This window comes from Streptopelia decaocto (genome assembly GCF_964273445.1).
Source record: "Streptopelia decaocto genome assembly, chromosome: 7".
NCBI lineage: Eukaryota > Metazoa > Chordata > Aves > Columbiformes > Columbidae > Streptopelia > Streptopelia decaocto.
Window position 1 is genome coordinate 53,200,228 of NC_138661.1, and position 20,756 is coordinate 53,220,983.

Below are 20,756 nucleotides of genomic sequence, written 5' to 3' on the forward strand. Positions count from 1 at the left end.
TCTGAGAGCAAAAAGAGAGGAAGATTCTCTCCCCTTTTTGCTATGTGAAAGAAAGACATGGACAAGGAACATGAATTTATGTCTCTCTAGTTTGTGAACTTTCTAGAAGAAGAAAATGTCTTCCTCAAACTTCCTTAAGTTACCATAATCATTAGCATTTTTGTATGCAGGCAAGAAGCAAAAAGTCCAAACTGTTATTCTAGGAAGTGCCCTCTGTATTTCCCATATGTTTCCTTTACAAAAATCCTCTCACTGAACTGAATCTCTACAACACGGCTTTCCTGAGGTGTAAACTCTGACACTCCCTTCTCACTGAATGATTTACTTGCACACCTTCGTTGTTGGAGGGCTAATCCTGAGTGTTGGTGCTGTGAGACCTGCAGCTCCAGTCACTCTGCAACCCACCAAATTCCTGGCTGGAAATCCCTGGGCTTTGCTGCTCGCACTGCCCACAGCACCCATCCAACACCATCAGCCCAGTGTCCTCACAAAGAAAATCTGCTGGGATCAGGCACCAATACACAGACCACTGGAAAAGCCTCAAGAACTGAAAGTTCATGTAAAAAAACAGAAAAAAATGGGGGACAGAGAAATATTGGACGCAGCTTACGGAAGTACAACTTTGGCTTATTTATGGTGACAGCACCATCCTTCAGAGGGATGGGAGAAGATGGGGGGAAGCATGCCAGGCTCAGAGGAAAAGGAGGCAGCAGCAAAGGAGCGAAAGGAGAGCCTGTCATATGAAATAGCAACTGAATGTGAAGAGTGACAGATACTCTTACAGGAAAGGTAAGGAAAACAACGAGACAAGGCAGCTCTGTGGGGATCAGTAAAGAAATAAAAGGAGTGAAAAAAAAAGTAAGGGTAAACAAAAACCCAGACACTCTGCGAAAAAACCTCTGGCTGAAGCCATAACTTCTGTTTGTTTAAAAGGGATGTTCTCTCCTCTACCAGCTCTCTGGCCTATGCTCTTCCTTTGCAGCAGAGGGATGCCACCCCCGCTGATGCCAGTGCTGGAGGTTGCCCGGCAGAACCGCGCAGCAGAACAAAAGCTCCAGTGTGGTTCAAGGTTCTGCTGAGCCCAGCAAAGGCTGTTTGGTCTGGCTGCCAGCAGGTATCAAGGAGAAACAAGGTGATGGGTGAAGCTGAGGGAGAGACAAACTCTTATAGCTACCTCCTCCAGCCTTCCCTGGTTTCTGAAAGATTACAGCACTGAAATACCTCTGTGAGGAAGTCGGTAACTTTTTTAGCACTGAAAATGCTGGTAAGAACTGAAGAACTGGGCAAACTCTAAGCTACAACTCTCCACCTCCCCAAAGCAAGGGGAAGTGACTACAGCCTGAGAAATCAGCACTTCAGCTATTTACTTACCAGACATTTGTACAGGCTGTACTTACGGGCAGTTAGCTGTTCAGAAGTCCCCACAGGTTTGAAATGTATGAGATTTTAGGTATCCCATTTTAAATAATTTTCAATTTGACTACCAAAGGTTGTTGAGGCTTCCAGCAACCTCAGTGACAGTCAGGATTAGTCAGCACTGCTGAAAATAGGCTCCCCATTGCCTTGAAGCAGACATCCACAAATAGAAACACCTGCGAAATCAGAGACCCTTGAAACCTTTACACTTAAAGAAAATTAGCTCAGGAAACCCGGACCAGGTTTTGCTCTACATCTGCAAAGCCCAGAGAGTCTGTTAGGTGCTACATCTATATGAGCACTGAGACCTTTTGAGAGATGCTATGTTCTTTCTCTAGATTTGAGAGTTCATGAAGGTGCTGTGAGATTTGATTATTTAGCACTGACATGGCAGCTGCAAATGACAGCTCTACAAACTTGTGATTGTTCCCTGAAGCACTTGTTTACAGACTGGAACGAAAGCATTGTTTGCAGACTGCAATCAAGGAAAGAATTGAATGCTTACTGCAAGCAAAAAATTCTGCAACAATGAAATGAGCTCTATTTCCTTCAAAAAGGATGCTAGGAAATTCAAAGCAAAAAAGATGTAAAGAGAACACTTAAAGCCAGTCCGTCATTCACTGCAACCTGTCAGGATTCTTGGTACTTGTCATGCTTGTAGATATTTACAGAACATTAACCACAGAAAGTTTGCTCTTGTAATATTTATCCTGGGCTCTAAATCTGAACAGGGAAACCTGCCATTAAACGTCTGCAAATAGGGCCAGTAAATCTTAAACGAGTTCAATGCTTAAACGAGTTTAATGCCACAACAATGAAAGACAATAGCATCATGAAAGCAGTACTGGCTGGGATCCACAATACCTGTGTTGCAACAGCTTCTCTCTCTTTCACATTAACTCGCTTCACTGTTTCCTGGCAGCCCGCTAAAGTATCTACTTGCATCCAAACACCTGAGACATGCGACTTTTGCACTGAAACACCAGAAACCAACCTGGGCTGAGTGGGTAGATGTCATTGTCGGCCCCGAAGAACAGATTGCGTGTCAGCTTGCGAGGATCAACCTTCTGAGGGGTGGACGAGGCTGGACAGAGGGAGAACCTGCGACGAAGGAAGTTCTCCTCCTTCATGGCATGAGCTGTGGGGGTTTTCTGAAAAGGAAAGATAGAAATAACAGTTCATTTCAAGACACAGGAAATCAAAGTTTCACACCCAGATGACTCTGCTGCTTTAAAGCCACCTAATCCTATGTAGTGTGCCAGATCTTTTTATAGAGTGCCAGAAGGCTATGCAGAAAGAAAAAAGAAAGTGATATTAGTTTGAAGCTACAATTACTGATTTGCTGACTCCCAGCATTTGCAAATGGCAGGGAAGGAGGACACTGCTCCTTGGTGAATCCAAGCAGTATAACACCCTCCTACCTACAAGAATCTATCTAAGATAATAGCTACTTACTCGGTCTATCCAGTGCACAGCAGCTAAAATTCGGGTTGTTTAGGGTTTTTTAATGCTTTGGAGTTTTTTTCATAAACGTAACTCCATTGGTGTCAGCAGAGTCACACCATCTCTGCAAAAATCCACATTTAATCTGAGCTGCATAGAGGAAGAGCTGCATGAAGGAAGACCAGCTGCACTGGCTGCAGAGAGCAGCAAGCAGAGATAATGAGTGTCAGACCTGCCCTTATTTCCAGTTACAGCACATAAAAATAATTTTGGTCTTCTTTAAAATGCCATTTAGATCAGCCTTACAGTTCAATCAATAAGATAAACCTTGCTGCTCTGTGAGGGTAAAGAATAGTATTTGTCTCCCCAAAAGCCTCCCTGCACCCTCATACAAGAGCCTGGTGGTACTGTGCTCTTTACCAACACTTGGCTTATGTGTTAGACTATCCTGGCTGGAATTAAAGGTTTCTTTTATACCCATCCAACAAGCAGTTCTTTCTTACCCATTACAAACAGATATTATGACTGTCTCCTTCCTGAGTTACAAGCTTTATTCTCTCTCCATGTGCAGTCAGAGGCAGGGCTCTCAATAGCAGTAAGAAGTGTTAACCCAGCCTTTGGATAGGCATTACAGACCACAAGGTCTACTGCTTCTCCTGTGGGCAGCTGCTATGGTAAGAAAAACTCTAGGATGGTACATGTTTCCTGAAAAGAGCTTCCAAGTTTTCCCATCTCCTTCAGGCTACTGGGAAAGCAAAGGGGAAGAAGTTGCTCAGGGCCGCAGTGCAGGTCAGGAGGGCAGAACCAGCATGTGAGGTGACCTGGGTAGCACTAGAGAAACTCTCCTCCTGTGTTTTATCTGAGATCTGACCCTCCACTTGCCCTGATAATCCCTACAGAAGTCCCAATGTTTCAGGTTTTGCATTTTAAAAATTTATTTACACATTAGGCTGCATCAACTTTATAAACTAGATGTGATTGACAAGGTGAGAAAGCATCTGCTCCTTCCTTCCTTCCTTCCTTCCTTCCTTCCTTCCTTCCTTCCTTCCTTCCTTCCTTCCTTCCTTCCTTCCTTCCTTCCTTCCTTCCTTCCTTCCTTCCTTCCTTCCTTCCTTCCTTCCTTCCTTCCTTCCTTCCTTCCTTCCTTCCTTCCTTCCTTCCTTCCTTCCTTCCTTCCTTCCTCCCTCCCTCCCTCCCTCCCTCCCTTCCCTCCCTTCCCTCCCTCCTTCCTTCCCACAAGCGATGGCCTCTATGCTCACAAGCTTAATTTGATCTAAACCAGTCTTGATCCCAAAAATGAGCATGGGTTACCAACACCACTTTGAGCACCAGCTCTTTCTCAGTCCAGCTCAACATGCTGGGATGGGTGAGCCATCAGACCTGAGGGTCTGCAATATCCAAAAAGGCGGTAATGGCTAGCAGCCAGAATAGCCCCCAAATGGCCATGCAGCTACAGTTTGAAGGGGCTGCATGTCCCCTGTTGGGTTTGCATTTTCTGTGGAGAATGAATTAAGGTCTGTGCACAATGTTCCCTAACACCCCTAGGTGTTTTCACGTCCCCCCCGTGAAGTGGCTGTAGGACACAACAGCTTCAGCAGCAGCATTGCACCAAAACCACCTCACATGACTCTCAGTGAAAGGCTTCATACTTGAACTCCAGGACACAGTGCGCTGGATGGGGCTGCCACGGATCGATGCTTTGCACAGTGTCTCACATGAGACTGTTTCAGGCCAATGACGCACAATGACAACTGGTAAAATGAGTGGTTGCAGCACTTCCCACTCACCACTGCCCAGCCTCCTGGCCATGCAAATAGCCAGCAAAACGCCCCTGCAAACGCATGTCCAGGCTCATAAAGTCCCCCGGTTCCCAATGCGGCCAACAGCATCTCTGAAGTAGAAGGTAACTTAGCTACCTAACATTTGGCAATGTAAATAAGCCTTTTTTTTGCATAGATACTCTTGATTGCATACAGCTGGGTGGGGAGAAGATGCAAAAGAAAAGCTACCTTTAAAAAAAGAAAGAGAGAGAGGAGGAAAATGCAGCTAGTTACATGTCTGAAAGCCAAATATTTAAAAATAATCCAGGCCTAAACAGCTGGGTTTGGAATGCTAACACTGAGCTATTTTCTGCCCTTGTTCCCAGAAGGGCCATCTCAACTCTCTGCCTCTGGAACTGCTCGTAAGTCTCTCAGAGAAAAAGCAGATCCATGGGGTACTCTCCCCAAAAAGCAGTGACCCAGCAACGCCGAGCCGGCTGTGTGGGAAGGCGTTCAGAAATCCCGGGTCCATCCAGTGGAGAGCAGGCTGGGAAACAAGCTACAAACATAAAACATCCATCCATCCGGCTCTTAGGCCCCTCTCTAGTGGTGGAGACTCTTCTTGACAGGGTAACAAAAAGGCTGCATTCAGCATTATTTTGTCTCAGCAATACCACAAGCCACAACAGTGGAGAACCAGCTCACACTACTGTCGGTGGCAAGACCCTTCCAGACACCGAGCAAGAGCAGGCTGCATACCAGGTGGACATAACAGAAGATGAGTTCTTTCAACTGCTGTTATATTTACTATGCAGAGAGACTGATGCTCTAATGTTTCTCTCACCTATTATTTCACACTATTCCACCACAGGATAATTGACAGAATTACTGTGCTGATGCTCTCTTGTTCCCACACTTAATTAAGCCACGGGCTTGACAGCAAGAAATCTGGATGGCCTGTTTATATGGGAACAGCCACTGGGCAATAACAAGTGAAAATACTTTTCTCCATTCCATAACTTGCTCTGGCTTTTCTCTTTCATATCTTAATACAAGCTTGTAGGAGCAGCTCATCTCTTTTGGGCCACAAAGATCAATTTGAGTAAGCTCCTCTTTAACTGTGTCCTTTTTGGCAGAAGACCTCCAGCGACTGAAGTTCCCTGAGAAGCAGCACCGGCGATGTGTCTGTCAGCCACACACACGTAACCACGCAACGCGCCGTATCACCAGCATCCCAGCCTGTTTTTCACAGATCATCTAACATTGCATTGCTCCAGCTCACGGGCACAGATCCTTCCTGCATTCGACCCTCCTTCAGACTGGCTCTTATGCCATCTGCTTTTTTATGGGCTTCACTCCAACTGGAAGTCGACAGCAGCAGAGGGTCTCCTTCAGCACACTACATGGTGTGTGCACAGTTCAACTTATTTCTTACCCAAAGTAAATGAAATGTAAGATTTGTTGGCCTGTAGTTCATTCCCTGAGATACCAACATCTTAGATTACTACAATATTTTTTTCAGAGAAAGGGTGAGACACACACACTCAGTCTACAAGACTTTACTTCATTATGCAGTGCAAAATGCAGGACAAAAATCACAGAAAAGGGTGTTTTTTTGTATTTTGTTTTTTTTTTTTTATATACATCAGACGCTTTTTTCCTTGGTGGGAGATAACGTAGTTCACACTATTAATATTCTACAGTACACCCGAAATATCAGAGAATCACAGAATCAAAGAATGTTAGGGATTGGAAGTGACCTCAAAAGAACATCTAGTCCAATCCCCCCGCTGGAGCAGGAACACCTAGATGAGGCTACGCAGGATATCTCTCTGTGTGTCTGTATCTGTAAATATACTGCCTTATCCTCCCTCCCTCCTAATCCCTTTTGTACCATTGGCAAAAGTCAAAGAAAACCAACAGGCATTTGAAAACCTGAAACCATTAGCTTCTTAAAAGTTACATGAAAATCAGTTGTTAAAGGAAGGAGGGAAACTGTGCCATTGTCCTCTGAAAGAAGGGCAGTACTGTGAACTGAGCTATTACCAATCCAACATAAGCCACAAAACCATACGAAAATGAGGCTTCATTAGCTCACTTACTCAGAGCTACGCGTTATATCTGTCCAGAAGGCTCTGCCTGCCCAAGCTGGCTTCAAATTACATAAAACTCATGAGAATTGCAGGGGATGCTGAACGGTAGATGTCAAGGGCAATTTTCCAAAGGGATGTAAGAGAGGGAGGTGGGAGGTGTGTTCAGTGTTTTTCACAACGGGGTCTTTAGATGTAAATAACCCAGCCTGTGCCCAGAATCACCTCTGTGAGACGGCAGGGTGTGAAGAGTTCCAAGAATAGAGCCTTGTACAAAATCTACTTCTATACTACTAATGTGTGATTGTCTAGAAGGCATACAAAAATTCACTGGTCATGAAGTGTCTGACAAGAAATAAGCAATCATAGAAGATGCTCGTCTAGACATGAGTCCTTCTGAGCATCAAATCTTGCATGGCTGATTTGAGGACAACACTGTTCTTCTGAAACACAAACTTACTTCTAAATCAGTATTTTGGAGGTTGCTTCAGGATACGGCAGATGCTTCACAGAAACCAGTTCTGCGGGGGCTTGGGGAATAGGGAGAAGGTAAAAATCAAAATTGGGCCAGAATTGTAGAAGGCTAAAAATTGCCATTATGTTATCAAATCACTTAAACAACACGAGGCAACAAATTCACCCACTGCTCCTGTGTTTCCTCCAAATCCAGCAAATGAGATGCAGAATTGTCTAAGAAAGACATCATGTCTTGATTTGAAGACATCAACTGATGCAGAATCCATCCATAAGCTCTCTTAGGAAGCTAACTTCATTGCAAAAAATCTTCACTCTAGCTCTTGCATTAATTTATCTGGTTATTAGTCTTGGTATATTAAAGTGCCCTGAAGTTTGCAGCTCAGGTAATTTCTGGCCTTCTATTCTGTGCTCTTGACCATGAAAATGAAGGAAAGGTATTGACAGAGCCACTAAACACAGTATTTTTCAGGATTGCCTCTTTTGCTTTGACAGCTCTCTACGCAGTAATGGACTATTAAATGTGGGCTGTTCGCCGGAGCTTAAATAGGAATAAATAATTCAGCAGCAAGAAATAAACTTCTTGCTAACCTTGTCTTTGAGACCACTTTATCTTTTAAAAATGAAAAATATAGCATATGAAAAGTCTGAGTCAAGCCCTCATGAAACACAGAACAAAGAAAGTGCTGAACTTAACAGGCTGCAATTGCCTAATGGGACTTTCACTCCCAGGTGGCTTCAGGAACAGCCAACAAAAGAGCAATGGGGCAAGAACAAAAGTTATTTTATCAACAAGCCTTGTGGCTGCCATTAAAGCAAATGGGACCTTCCAGCGCTCTCCTCTTCTGGCACCAGAGCCGTTTCGGGTGAAGGCAGCAACTAACACATTTACAGATGACCAGTGTTGGTGCAGAAATGCCTTTCACGTAGCTGCTCTGCATTTTGAGCCTTTTGTGCTTGCTGGGACGATAGTGGCAGCTTTCAGCATCAGGCCAGAGGCTTTTGGGGATGGAATTTTCCTGGCTCCATCTTCAAATTTTCTAAGTTCCTGATATATAATTACCACACAGCTGAACACTGTGCAGACATTATGCTGCCCCTACCCTCTGCAAACTGGTGGGTAAGTTGGTTTGCTTGCTCTCATTTCCAGCATTTTAAAATAGATTGGAAATATGCACATCTCTATAAATAGTTAATGAGGGGTTTCATATAGTCAAGAAGGCTGTGCTAGTTATGGGGGGTTCTTAATTTATTCAAGGCTTGTTTCAAACAATCTTTTCTTTTTCTGGTCACTGAATATTTCCCAGAAATCAAATTGAACCATATTTTGTATTCACAGCCGTCGTTCACTCCAGAATCTGCATCAATAAGGAAAATTAAATCTAAAGGTACTGACATTTCCTGATTCAATTAACCCTGAAGCGGTAAAAACTTCATGAATGAAAAGAGAAGGCAAATTGTTAGCAGACACATTTCTAGCGATCACAGACCTAAGTATTCACAAGGAAAAACAGCAGCACAGATCCTCAACAAGGGTAAATTATTAGTTCAGTGGTGCACTGGTGATTTACAACAGCTGAAGAACCACAATCAATTCAGAAAGTCTGTGAAATCTGTTTCTGGAAGCTTTTCCTAAAATACCCATTTCTAAGTTAACTAATTAGACAACAGTTAAATAAAACCTGAAAAATGCCTGTGCAGGCAATTTCTTTCTCTACCTAATCCATGTTATTTCATTAGGGATATGGAAAAACACACATTTTACAGCTGACACTGAATGTTTTGGGCTGACATGTTGTTAGCTGGAACCTGAAGCAATGGAACTTGACAATATCAGCTATTCCCCAGAATTATTTGGGTCAGCTGCTTCTCTGTGGTGCTGGTAAGGGGACCTCTCCTCAACAGTGGTGGTCCCTGGCATGCTCCTCCTAGACCATGTCCTGCTCTGCTGGATCTCAAACCACCCCAGGAGCTTGATGAAGCCCCGCTCTTTGCATCCTTCATGTGCTCTGGGTGAATACACTGGAATGCTGGTACTGCCGGAGTACTCCAGTTTTAAGGACTGCCATGCCCTCTGCTGCATGCCATGTCACTCAGCAATCAGTCCAGGCTGGAAAATAAAATAACATAGGTTTCTGAAGACACCCATCTGCAACAAAGGAACCAAGTTACGGAAAGCTAAAGATACAGATGTCTTATATTAAGATCATGTGCAACAGGAAGTATTTCTCTCAGCTTCTCTGGCAAGCTCAGAAATGTGGTCAGTTCATCCCTACAACTTAACTTGAAGCTCACATGCCCTGAAGAGTTCTTAAAGCTGCCTTTCTCATGCTGTTTTTGTGGAAGATGCCTACCACAGCCACAGCAATCTGCTCTTGCTCTCTCCAAGAACAGAAGATCAACCTCTTTGTGTCACCTCCTGCTTCTCTGCCTGCCTTTTCCTGCACTGGGCAGTGAAAATTTTGTAGTAATCAGGAGACAAAACTATTTCCTCCCTTAATCCTCTGTAAGATGTCTTGATTAATGTTTCCTTTGTGTACACCAGAACATTTGCAGCTTTAGGCACACAAGCAGCACTTCCACACATAATCTGCTCACAACTAATCTCTCTCTACAGTGAGCATTATGTACAAACACTACAAACAGAACAACTACAAGTGAAACTGTGCGATTCTGTGAAACCAGGCACTGAATGTCTACGCTGAGCAAAAAGCATCATAGATCATGTCTTTTGGGGCTCCCTATTTACTTCAGAACCAAGGAATTTGGAGGTAGGGTCACAAAAGGCAAAACTTTTTTATTTGACAGGTAGGAAAACCTCATCTTTAGAATCACCTCTGGTTTGGATAAACATCTCCTGTGAGCAAACACCAGCCCATGACTAAAGCCATGTTATGTTTGGGAAAGGGATCTAAACCTTATGGTTTATTATTCTAAACGTTATGGTTTATAAATGGGCATTGCAATAAGTATTAAATATACAATCCTCACGCCTTTTTTTCTTAAAACACTTGCAATTTACCCTATAAACATTATGCTAGAGATTTCTTCTGACTAAGAATATCAAGTGGGTCACCAAAATTAAAGCTTAATGGTTTTTACATTCACCTCCTCTGCCCTCTGAACTGTAAATTGATTGTTATACAGAAGGTTATTAATTTAACAAAGCATATTAAATTTCCCACTAGCACTGACGGGCTTCTCCTGACTTAGAGATTTCACTGGTCTTTCCCCCTGCTAACTGCATAGATCATACCTCACTTGCTGTAATTACAGCTAATACATCAACATTAATTATTTCCCAGGTAACGTCCAGAACTGAAGGGGTTTTTTACCCATACTACCAGAAGGATGAGAAAGTGCCCAGCACACACGAAAGACAGGAGTGAGCACCTTTAATGCAGACTTTTGTCTTACTCCTTTATTTTCAGTGATCATACTTTGCATAACCTCCTCTAGGCCCTGATTTCTGAAGGCATCTCTACTAAATAAAACTCAGGCAAAGGCATTTCCTTGAAGCACCAATCTATGCAGGAAGATAATGTGCTTTCTTTGAATCCTCTCCAACCTTTTAAAACCATGTTCTAATATATTCAACTGAAGACAACCAAAAGGTAAATCACAGCTGTTAAGCATACACCAAGCACCTGAATGCTCATCCTTCTTACTGAATTTTCGCTTAAAGTTTATAAATATGTGTTACTGCTATCTCTAGTTGACATTCTTTTAAGTAGGAAGACAAAGTCAAAATGCGGATTAGCAAAGACTCCCCACCAAAACATATAGGAGGAAATGTGTCATCACAGATCACAACTGATCTCCTGATGTAGTTTTTGTAACACACCAGCCAAGAAATTCCAGTAAGGATCCACTGTGAAACAGGAGCCAGATCTGTGTCTCTAAATTTCTGTTTATCTAGAAATATTGATATACTTCTTTAAATTACATTTTCATATAGATGACACAAGGATTCACGTGGCTATGACAGCTGCTTCTTGGCAGTGGACTCAAGAGGCTGTTGGGGATATATTTACATGTAAATTAAGGTATAAGAGCAGCTCAGGCACACATACATAAAGGACCTTTGAGCTAGCTAGCTGGAGCAGGGCTAACAGCGTGGCCACAGTAGCAAGGCATGCTAAAAATTGTACCTGAGAAATAAGGCAAAAACCACATGGCCAGATCGTTCTGAAATTCTTGCTAATGTCTGCTACTGAGCTTGTTCAAGTGTTCAGGTAAGCAGACACAGGCCACCATCACACCGCACTTGCAAAACAGGCAACCCCGGCACCCCTGCCGCTTGCGCTGGCAGCTCGGTCACAGCTCTGGCCAGCCCGCAGCCGCCTGCCAGCGCAGGCCCAGCACAAAGGCAACGCTCCCTGTGACTCCACGTGTCTCAGGCTCCAGCACGGACACTGTAGGAGATTAGGCACTAAAACACAGTGCTAAAAGCTTTGTGCTAGTTAAGGAAATAAGCACTAAGTTATGAATTTCAATATAAACAGTATCAGGTCCAAAGAAGATTTGACATATGACTCAAAAACTGTCCACCTGAAAAGCAGATTTGAAGTGCTCTGCTTCCTTTTTATTTCTGTTATTAATATTAATAGCTCACCCATCGCTTGACTTTTTTTTTGAGGCACACTGTGAACACAATGTCTCCAAGCCTGAGCATTTCAGAAAGCAAGACTCAGAGTCCCATGAACAGTATTAATGAGTTGCATAATTGTAAACCACATCCACCTTTGACACATTGAGCTTTCCAGTAATTATCCATAACTCAGTACACATGCTACTTGGGGAACGGATATCCCACAGACCTCCGTGCCATGAAGTTTTAATGCTTGCTAATTATTATGACCTCCCATAAAATCCTTTTAAACTGTAGCTGACTACCTAAGAGAACAGCTTTTTAATAACCCAGTTTTTGTAGTGATACCATAGGGGCTAAAGACCCCAGACTGCGGGAAGGGTCACCCTGACAGAGTCACCAGGACCAGCCCTGGTAAGAGGGAGCCTGGCCCTGCATGGCATCCGCCATTCCCACTGCCTGCTAGAGGGCTCTGATGAACATGGGTCTTTCCAGGGCGTGACAGGATTTGGGAGAGTCCCAGGGCAGTGAGGCAAATACAGTATCAGATACATTGAAACAGAAATGAGAAATTCACTTAGTTGCTTTAGCTAAAGCTCTCAGAGATTTAAAGTCATGACAAGAAGACATCACTTTGGACAAGCCTGCAGTAATATCATTTGCAAGCAGGCCACATCTTCAAGGTCAGTTCTTGCCTTGATATTTTTCTTTAAAAAGAACATATTAAAGAGCATCATTACAGTTTCATACCACTATCTAAATCACATAATGAGATCATATTCTCTTTTAATGGAAGGATCCTACTTCAAGCTTTAATGACATTTAAAAAAACCCAGGCTACTGCAAGCCTCACTGATGGCTTTCTATGATATCCACCTCTGCCTTTATATAATTAAATCTATAGAAGATTGAGCCCTGGGGCTACACTCCCACCACACAATTATGAGGAAATACCAAGCTAATTTTAAGACCTGCATTCACGCTTGATAGTGTCCTTCTGACATTATTCCCTTGTTTGTGAAATATTACCCCCCTTGTAACAAAGTAAAACAAACCCAGACTTCTACCTCAAGTCCTGTTGAGCCATTTTCAGACTCAGGCTCAAAACGGAACTTTGACATGGTAGTAAGGCAAGGGTAATGGCAGGAAAGGATGTTAACAAACCAACTTGGAAAACAAGAGCTGTTCAATCTCACAAAGATTTCCCAGAACCAGCTCCAGATTGTTTATGTCATGAGCATCCACCATCCCAAATGCATGTTTAGAAAGAATGAAATGGACAATCCTAAATGCCAAGAATTTAGGACTAGAAGCGTATTTCTACCTTGACCTCCTGTATAAGCACAAACTATATTTCCACCCAATGTATTTGACACCAAGCCCATTAAATCATAGCTGACTTGGCTCATCTGCCTCTCTAGTACAGTTAAGAGATGGAGAAATGACCACATCCCATGGCATGGTGCTCCGATCATGCTGAATTTTCCACTCCTACTTGTCAGATTCAAATGGGCTCCATAAACTGCAGGGCCCTTCACAAAAAGGGGTGAATAAACAAGATCAAATCAATTTTAAGCAAGTGCATTTATTTTTGAAAAGATCCTTATATAGCCCTGTTCAGCTTTTCAGACTTTTGGGCACTGTAGTATATACCAAGATCTGCTGTACAGTGGTTTAAATTTAGCATCCACCTATACTTCCTCTGATACAGCCGTTCTCCCTCAAATTCTACAGGAAATTAAGCTACTCTGCATTTTTACATAAACTTCACTGTTTCTCAGAGAAGAGAGCATCACGGTCTTCTTTCAACAATAGTTAAGAGATGGCACTGCAGTTATTTTGGTCCTGGATTTTTAATTAAAAATCTCTGTGGGAGGAAGGAAACTAGACAACCCACAAAGAGCATTTAGGGTGGAATTTATGCTGTGCTAAATGAGCCCGAAGGACTCAAGCCATGCACAGGCTGATGTAGCACGCACAATAAAACCCACTCTCTGCCTCAGTTCTCAAGCCGAAACCATTTCCGCGCCTGCCTCAGTCCTTCCTTCCCTCCCAGTTGGTCCATGATTATCCAGTGAAAACAAGCAGATAGGATAAACACTTTGCACTGGTGCTTTCCTTTGATTCAGCCAGAGGGAGCTTAGGCTCGCAGGTGAATGAACACACCCACCTCATACAAATTTAACCGTGCATTTGTCTCTGCTGATCTCCTCCTACCTGTTCAAATAATACTATCCCAATATTTTGCCAGTGACGACTCTGGTACAACTGTCCCACTACCAGATGTAGCCGCGTGCGTGTCAGGAATCAGCCAGCCAGAAATTCTTCGTGTGAATTATCAGCCATAAGCTAAAGCCCTGGAGAATCCCAGCAAGAAAGCAGTTGTGACAGAGTATGCATTTTGTCTCCGAATTCATTTCAATGAGAAAAGGAAAAAAAAATGCGCTCTGTAGGGATTGCAAGCTTCCTTTCTAAGAGCATCTAATACATTTCAATTGTGATTAGTTGGAAGCACCTGATACTGAAGACCTGAGTCACCTTTCCCTCATACTGCTTTTATATTGAAATAGTACCAACAGTGGCAGTGAAATTCCTCCCTGTTCATGCCAAGGCAGGATCCGACTCCTGATCTTGTGAGCAGCAAACCTCACAATATAGTTCTTGACAAAAGACAACAAATTTCAAAGACATGGAATTCAGACAGAGGACTCTTCTCATCACTTTAAAGCTAACCTCTACCGACACCAGCTTTTTTTGTCACTGAATGGAAAGATCAAAGCAAAAAACCCCAAACTGAAACAAACCAGTACTGCTCGGGTACAAACCCTTCTTGCTACAAGCACTGACAACTGGAAACACAGGGAGGTTGAAAGCACCCCTGGAGAGCTGGGGCTCCCAGCCGGGGAGGGTGAGGAAGCGCTAATGAGGCAGCACGACACCAACACAAGGATGTCTGCACCAGCTCTGGTGTTGCACCAGGGAGGAAGGAGAGTGCCAAGGAGGATATGGAGAACACGGGGCACCTGCAGACCCCCATCAATAGATTTATGGATCACACTGACCTTCATCAGCTCCGTGTCAAAGGTGTAAAGGTGGCTTTAAACAAACAAACAAAAATCCCCACTTCCCACACAAACACAAGCTGAGGCCTGGCACAGAAGGAAGATCAGGTCCTCAGCGTCCAGACTGGCCCTGGCTGAAAGGAAGCCAAACACAATGCAGCCAATTCACAACATTTTCTTTATCGCAGTGGTGAGAGCAGCCAGACAATGTTTCCAATACAGACCACAGCAATTTGTCATGGAGAGACAGGAGTTAGCAGGAAACACTCCCATTATCTCCACTATGAAAAGGAAGCAGCAAAGAGAACGGCTAAAAGGTGACAGAAAGATTTTATGATGCCAGACTTCAGTCTTGCTCAGGGCTGACCAGCTCATCTTTTCCACACCAAAAAAAAGTGATAGGCTTCAGCTGTGTGGGTCTTACAAAACTGGAATTAGAGCTGCCACACTGTAACTTTTCCAGAGAAACAAACCAAGAAAAATGAAAATATTTCAATGGCAACTGTGCTGCCCCAGATCCCCAGGCTGTCTAAATCAGGGAAGTTTTGTGGCCTCCTTAGCAGGGTGATGCTGAATTGCAGCTGTGAGTGCAGGGCTGGGCATCCAACATGTGGAAGGGAGGCAACCTCAGAGACCTGCAATGCCCTGAGGAGAGGGCAGAGGAGACAGAGTCTCCATGGTGCTTGCTGGCAACTGTTTGGTCTGTATTACAAAAGTAGGCTTCAAAGTGGTTGGTGCCCACAAGCTCCAAACACAGACATGTTTATAAACAAAAGAGCCCAGATGGAAAAGATTTGAAAGGTTTGGGAGGGTAACAAGGGGCGGAATAAACAAATATCTCTGAAGTGAAGTAAGGAGCACCTAAAATGGCAGATGGTCTGTACAGATTTTGTGGTGCTCTAAAAGGTACAAGACCTTTAATGTCCCATGGCTGTGTGCACATACTGAATTCTCCTACAGTGCATAAATACAAACTGCTATTACCAGTTGCCAGTAATAAATACTATTACGCAACAATTAGCAATCAGTTGGCACAGCAACGAAAAGTGTTAGGAGCTGTACAAACATGTAGTAAATAATTGCCCCTGCCTCAAAAAGCATTTTGGGCTTCTAATCACCTCAAGCAGCACTTGGACCCAAATATATTTGCTGAAGAGCAACAGACCAAACTAGCTAATGTCTGAGTGAAGCAGACAAAACTAAAGAGCACAACATTTTAATGTCTTCCCCTTGAATAGGTCAGCTCATTCTGTGTCCTCCCCAGCAAAACTAATCTTCCACTGCAGTCATCTCTTCATCTTTAGGGAAATGTATAAACATGGATATTAATGACTTCTGTGCAGCTCACAACACATCACCGCAGACATCAGTGATGTGATTGCTATAAGGACGATTGGGTGTTTTATAATGAACAATTTCATGTCTGGTTAAAAGTGGAGGCAATAAGATAATAAAAAGGAGCTTTACAAAACTGCTCACCAATAGCTTCTGCAGACTCATGTCGGAGCAGGGCTGAGCTGAAATGCTTCTGTCTGTCAATTTAACGTTAACTGCCCCAACTGCAAGCCTCACTGCCAACAACTGCAGGCAAGGACCTGCCTGATGCCTCTGCCTCTTCTTCCATGGCTGCCAATGGTGCTGAACTCTTTAAGGAGAAAGATCAGCTGTTGACAGCCTGTGGTTCCCACCTGATGCAAAAGGAGCAGGCAAAACACGAGTCAACCCAGGGAAAGAAGTAATTTAAACCAGCAAAAGCACCATCACAGATCACTTTCCTCCTAGAAAGAAGCAGCAAAGGCCATGGCGAGCTGGACACCGGGCTGGGTTACAGCCCAGCTGCAGATTTGTCCAAGGTCAGCTGCTTGCTCCTGATGATCATGGGCCAGTTTTACCAACCACTGCCAGCCTGTGCCACCCCAACAGCCCCAGCAGCACCCAGCCCCAGCCTGCTCATGGGACCCACCTCCACCATCATCGCAGTCACAGGGAGTCAATGAGCTTGGGGAAAAAAACAGCAAAGAAGTTTTCCTCCTTGCTCTGCAAAACAAGCCGCTTGCAGTTCAGAAAGCTGCTTCCGAAGCAGCGCTCGGTCTGGAGGTAATGAAGTCGAGAAATGCAGCACTGAAATGGCACTCACAGTAAGAAAAGGTGGGAATTAAATGAGATGGAGGTGACACTAACTCACAGGAGGAAACTATTAGGTTCTGCAAACATTTATTTCCGTCAACAGCCTGGCAATGTAACTGTGCCAACAAGCAGCACAATAAAGCACATTCCTCCCAGCATAGCTTCGCAGTCCCCTAACAGGACCAGCCCTTCTCCTCCCCACAGACTCCTCCACCTCACCATTACCTGCCTTAAAATAATCTCTTATCTTGCAGCAGAAAAGGGTCATATTGCTCTATTTACTCTGTGGTAGGAGAAAACCTACAAGTTTTAGTTAGGTCCCATGTTTTCAGACACCTGTCAGTCATACACCATTAAGTCAGTTCCTCTCCAGAAGACCCTAATCTGGTCCTGGCACTGCCTCCCCCCAGTTACTCTGAATATAAGTGTTTCCACACTAAATGCAGTTCTCCTTTGCTTGCAAACACCAAGAGTCTTTCCTACGTGGTTCCTGGTACAAGGCACACACCGATCATCTAGATAAGCAGCAGTACTGGGAAAAATCTGACAATAAACCATATTTGGGATTATATTATCTGACAGGATTTTTTAAAAGTTTCTCTCTGTACCTGTCACCCATTGATCTCCAGCGTGGCCTGCCCTGCCGGTGACTGAGGCAGATGACCACAGATACAAATGCCAAGTATTTCACACCCACCAGGCACTGTCTTTTCACTGGTGCAAGTGGCTTTTCAGCACCCAGATTTTCAGCATTGCTAGAACACCTCTGTTATTTCCCTGCCAGCTCAAAGGCACTTCCAAGTAAGCATGACTGGAATTTGCATCTCTGCCACAGCTCTGTTACACTGTCAATATGCTGCAAATAAAAACAAATGTCAGCTACCAGTCTGAAAGTGAATAAAGTCTGACGTACTTTATTTAAAAATAAACTACAGCCATGACTAACAGTCATGACTTTATAGCCAACACACTGACCAGTTCCCAGTTTCTTAATTGTGAATACATAATGACAATAACACGAAGTCTTTCCACTGTACCTCCAGTCACAAAGATTACAAATATAGGGCATATTCAACACTTGCTTGTCAAGGAGTTACTGAGGCAGTCTGCAGACCAAGACTTGTTCTGTACATGATTTTGTACCAGTTCAGCCATGTTAAATTACAAATATTGTTTGCTGGTATATTTCTGCCAATAAAACAAAAGTGTGGAGGTAGTCAGAGCCAAATAAAAGTGCTCAATGCTGGAATAGCTTGTTCTCCTTTCCCACAGGGCAACATGCTACACTGGTACAAGCATGTTCATACTGGCATACCCAAATCCCTACTAGGGGAGAGTTATATCAATGTTACAGAACAGTGGTTAAAGTATTGCAACTTCTTTACATAGGCAAGACCTAATTTTGTAGTCTATTTGCTCCTGATCTTGGAATTGCTACTAAATCTCCTTAATTCTACATGCAATCTAGACATAGAGCAGAACTGGGCTGACCAGGGTTTTAGCTGAATAGACTATATCACAAATCAACGCAGACCACTGAATAATAATAACAACAACATAAGGAAGATGTACACTTTCGTGTAGGTTCTCACTAATAAAGTGTCTGTGTCTATTGTCTATGTCTATGTCTATCTTATGTCTAGAGGACTCCATCCCTTTATGTAGGTAGGAGTTAACTAAGTTGTTTAGCACTGAAGGGCAGTAAAATGGCCAACCCTTGATTTATCAGGCCAAATTTCTGAAAATGTCAACTGAAGAAGTAAATCACAGGATGCCACTGCCACAGCTGCTTCTAGCAGAATTCAAGCCCCAAGGGAGCTGAATGCTGGCGTTTTGAGCAGACAGGCAGAAATGCAAATAGGGTGTTCAGGTACTTCTCAATCCATTACCGACAATTTCTGCCAGTCGACAGTTCCTAAAGCATAAGGCTACAAAGAACCCACTGCATTTGCATGAGACTGTGTCCAGCCTCACAGGCACAAGGACAGAAACAAAGAAAGAAGGGGAGACTGAAAGGAGAAGAAGGAGAGATGAGAGAAGGAGGGCAGGTAAAAAGAAAGAGAGATTGAAAGGAGTTTAGAAATAGACTACAGGAGGGGAGATTTTAAAGAGCTACAGGAAAGTAGGAAGGCTGGGATCAGCCTGGGGAAGGAGGAGGAAAGGACACTCACCACAGCGCTCGCTGTCTCAGACGGCAATCGCTCCTCTCCCACGCGACACCTGCGTTCAGAGCCACCGTCCCTACCCCAGATCCACACCGCCTGCTAAACGCACAGAGGCTTCCTGGTCCCCTCCTGGACGCTACGCTCCTCCAGGCTGCAGGTCAGCACAGGACCCAGAGAAGACACCCGCACGCAAAGCCTCTGCTCCAGGGGCACATAGCAATGAAATACACCTCCCACACGCTGCCAGCGCGCTGTCTGCGATCCCAGCTCTCGCTCGGAAAACCAGAGCAACTCTCTAACCATGGGGACTGTGGAAGAAAATCCTGAAAAGAAGCACAGCGTGATTCCACATGGCGATATATCCCAAGAAAGCCTGAAACAATAGCCCTGACGGGTGTGATCTGCCACTGTTAGTCAGGGGAAGTTTAAAGTGCAATGCTCATCGACAATAATATAATTGTCAACCCTGTTAACAGTTTCATGGCTGAACAAAGCAGCTGGGCAGCACCGAGACAATTAGAGCCAGTTGCAGCCACTTACCAAAGCGCGCCAGCAAGAAATAACCTGCAACTCTGTGACAGACCCTATTCCTGTCACACACAATCTCTTGCACTCTTTCCTTTTCTTTTTAGTGGCTTCTTGGCACACAGAATCACCGTGCAATCAGAAGAAGAAAAAAACAAAGCCAGTTCACTACTCTCTGTAATTAATCTGTAAGGAATAAAGTAAATCTTTGCAACAGTGGGCTGCTGGTGCTGGAAATCACTCAGTGCATTCTGCACAGGGCTCAGATACACGCAAGTTTGACAAAGATTTCTCAGCTGATGGCAGCTGAGCACAGTAAAAACAGAATTTCCTAAGCTGCACAGCACACAAACCTGCCATGCAGAGGTAGGTTTGCCAAGCACAGGCGCAGACAACAGGCACACTAGCACAGAATTACAGCTTTAGCTTTAAAAATAGCCCTATATATGTTGCTAGTTACAGTATCCCGTAGTGACCGTACACATATTTCAGTAGGCAAGCATGCTTAACTACAGCCCCTCTTCTTCCCGCATCATTCCACAGATGGAAAATACCCAAATGTTTTTCCTTCGTGGGTTTTCCCGATATTGCTAAATTAAGTGATAAGCACAAGACACACACCTCAGCCAAAGCTTGCTCCCAAGGCTATTTGTGTTGCTGCTGTTCTCCACAGCATGTGCTCTTCCCTGGCCCCCGTGCTGAAGGAAGAGTTTAGCAAATAACATCTGTATCTGCTGGTGTCACCAGCTGCAGTGTATCAGCCTGCGTCTTTCTGTACACAGTTCTACAGTGACTTCTCTGGGTTTATGTCAGATCAGATTCCCCCAAGACACCTGGCATGACGTGACTGAAAAAAATAGGAACTAAAAAGCTTTGGAAGAACTCCCAGTTGTTGCACTGATTTCTCATGAATAACTGATACTCAAAATGATGGAAAATTAAAATGACAATGATAATAGTAACAATAAGAAGCCAGCATTTCTGAGGTATTTCACACCTTCACAGTACTGTGCAAACAAGGATTAAAATGTATGCATAAACATCACTTTCTACGCTTGACAGTCCATAGTTTGCTGAAGCCACAGCGTCTGCTGAGACATGAA

The 20,756-nt window shown here is 43.8% G+C and overlaps 1 protein-coding gene across 3 annotated transcripts in view; it reads right to left on the reverse strand.

The window, feature by feature from the left end:
- OSBPL5 (oxysterol binding protein like 5) overlaps positions 1-20,756 on the reverse strand; it is a 183,650-nt gene that overhangs the window by 63,694 nt on the left and 99,200 nt on the right. For all 3 annotated transcript variants that reach the window (XM_082058624.1, XM_082058626.1, XM_082058625.1), the window contains exon 2: positions 2,411-2,567. In XM_082058624.1, coding sequence (XP_081914750.1) covers positions 2,411-2,567 — 157 coding nt within the window. The remainder of the gene's footprint in view (positions 1-2,410; positions 2,568-20,756) is intronic.